We start from the raw sequence: 1981 nt of genomic DNA, 5'->3' as shown, positions 1-1981 counted from the left end.
TTTACGACGAAACAGTTTTGTCGTTACGTTACGAGGAAATAACGATGACTTTAGTTTTTCACGTAAATTCGTCGTAAACTCGACGCAAATTTACGAGGATTGTTTTTCCTCGTTAATTTTCGTCGTTAAGCATGTGTTTTCTTGTAGTGATAGCACAAAGATCTATAAAAAGAACGGGCATTCCTAACTAACGAATCAACAACTCCATTTTGCACTCTTGGGAAGTAGTTGATTTTGAAGTCCAGAAAGCACATCTGGAGAATTTGAATGACCTCTAGCTCGGTTGAGAAATTTGGCTACGCTTGTGGATCCGCTATCATTGCAATCATGTCCTTGCAATCCGTCCCAATCTCTAACATGTCGAGTGATGTATTATGCTCTCCATTGCTCATCTTAACGCTTCTAGTTCAGAGTGTAGTGCTGTCTCACGCCACCTTAAGTTCCGTGTCCCCATAAGTTGGATCTTCTCCATGCCATCTTTCCACACCCATCCAATTCTACTGAATTGATCCGTAGAGATCCATGAACCATCCACCATACAAATGTTACCCAAGCTTAAGGCTTGTGCTTCTTCAACGATCTGTGTCTGTGGAAGAACATGTATAGAATCCTTTACATCGTACCAGGCTTGGCACTCACTCTCTGCGTATCCGAAGAATCTTGTTAAAGACAACACACTTGCAAGATTGCATATTAATCAGTATTCGTAACAGAGAGAGAGGTAGACAAGGTAGGAGTTGGGAGACGCTAAGTATTAACTATAAAGTGAGTTTCTTCTGACATATGTGAATTAAATTATAGTTTCAGAAACTTCTGCCCAAGAAAAAATCCACAGTCTATACAAAACACAAATTCACAAGAATAACTGAAACATCTGCCTCCTCATAAAACTTTTATAATATTATATGGTTCAACGTGATATCCAAATACCAGCCATGCGATATATTTTCGCCGTCGTATATTTTATGATGGTTTTTGGTTGAATTAGTGCGCATATATATATATGTAACTTTTCATAAAAATAATTGAACCATCTTCACTTATAGTTTATGCTAAAAGTGATAAAAGGATATTGTGGAAATAGATTTGGAATTAATTAAAGTTAACATTTAAAATGAGTTAGAAATATACGAAGATCTTAGCACATCAAAGATTATGAAGAGGAAAAAATTTCACTTAAAAATTTCCTAAAAGAATGACGGTATATGGATCATGCGGAGCATATAAGGATCGATCCCGTATAAAGCTTGAACAGAACAAAACTTATGTTCAAAAAAGAAGGAGAGAACCACTTTCCACTACCTAGCCAAGCCAACCATAGGGTATTTTTGGTTGCGGTAAGATATCAATATATCATATGGTTTCTTTAAGTCACTTTGAAACAAAGTTTTAAACAAATATGTGTGGAAAGGCAAAGAATATCGAGTAGTTAACGTAAATTATAAAATGTCTCATACATTCATCATTACATTAGACAATAAGATTATAGATCGTAACAACAACAAAAAGAACAACATGCGCATAACATATCTTGTTCTCGAATGATCAAAGTTACCTGTTGTGAAGTGGATTTGGACCCGTGGGAATTATCCGTTTTGACTCCACAGCTGTAGTGTTAGTGATCATCTCCGTGGAGTCGCACCACAAGAAAACAGCGGTATTCTGACGGACATTCCGACGAAAAATGAAATTCTCGGAATATCCCGAGAAATTTCCTCGGAATATACCGACGGAATTTCGAGGAAATACAAATCCGTCGGAATATTCTTATGGAATACCGACGAAAAACGTATTCCTCGGAAAAAACCGATGAATTCCGAGGATATATTATAGCCGTTAGAGAGCCGTTGGGGGATTTTAAAAATTCCGAGGAAATTCTGACGAACTAGCCGTTTCCGTCGGAATTTTCTCGGTCTGTCGGCAGGATTTCAACTATAAATACAAGCACCCCTCTTCCTCTTCATTCACTCCATATCTTCAT

The 1981-nt window shown here is 37.3% G+C and overlaps 1 protein-coding gene across 1 annotated transcript in view; it reads right to left on the bottom strand.

Moving 5' to 3' along the window:
• Positions 1–1498: 1498 nt before the first annotated feature.
• LOC106303203 (CLAVATA3/ESR (CLE)-related protein 19-like) overlaps positions 1499–1981 on the bottom strand; it is a 3412-nt gene continuing 2929 nt past the window's right edge. The window contains exon 2 of the mRNA XM_013739537.1: positions 1499–1639. Coding sequence (XP_013594991.1) covers positions 1552–1639 — 88 coding nt within the window. The 3' untranslated portion in view covers positions 1499–1551. The remainder of the gene's footprint in view (positions 1640–1981) is intronic.

The sequence above is a fragment of the Brassica oleracea genome, chromosome C1, assembly GCF_000695525.1.
Source record: "Brassica oleracea var. oleracea cultivar TO1000 chromosome C1, BOL, whole genome shotgun sequence".
Taxonomy (NCBI): domain Eukaryota; kingdom Viridiplantae; phylum Streptophyta; class Magnoliopsida; order Brassicales; family Brassicaceae; genus Brassica; species Brassica oleracea.
This window is presented reverse-complemented; position numbering and strand designations above follow the sequence as displayed.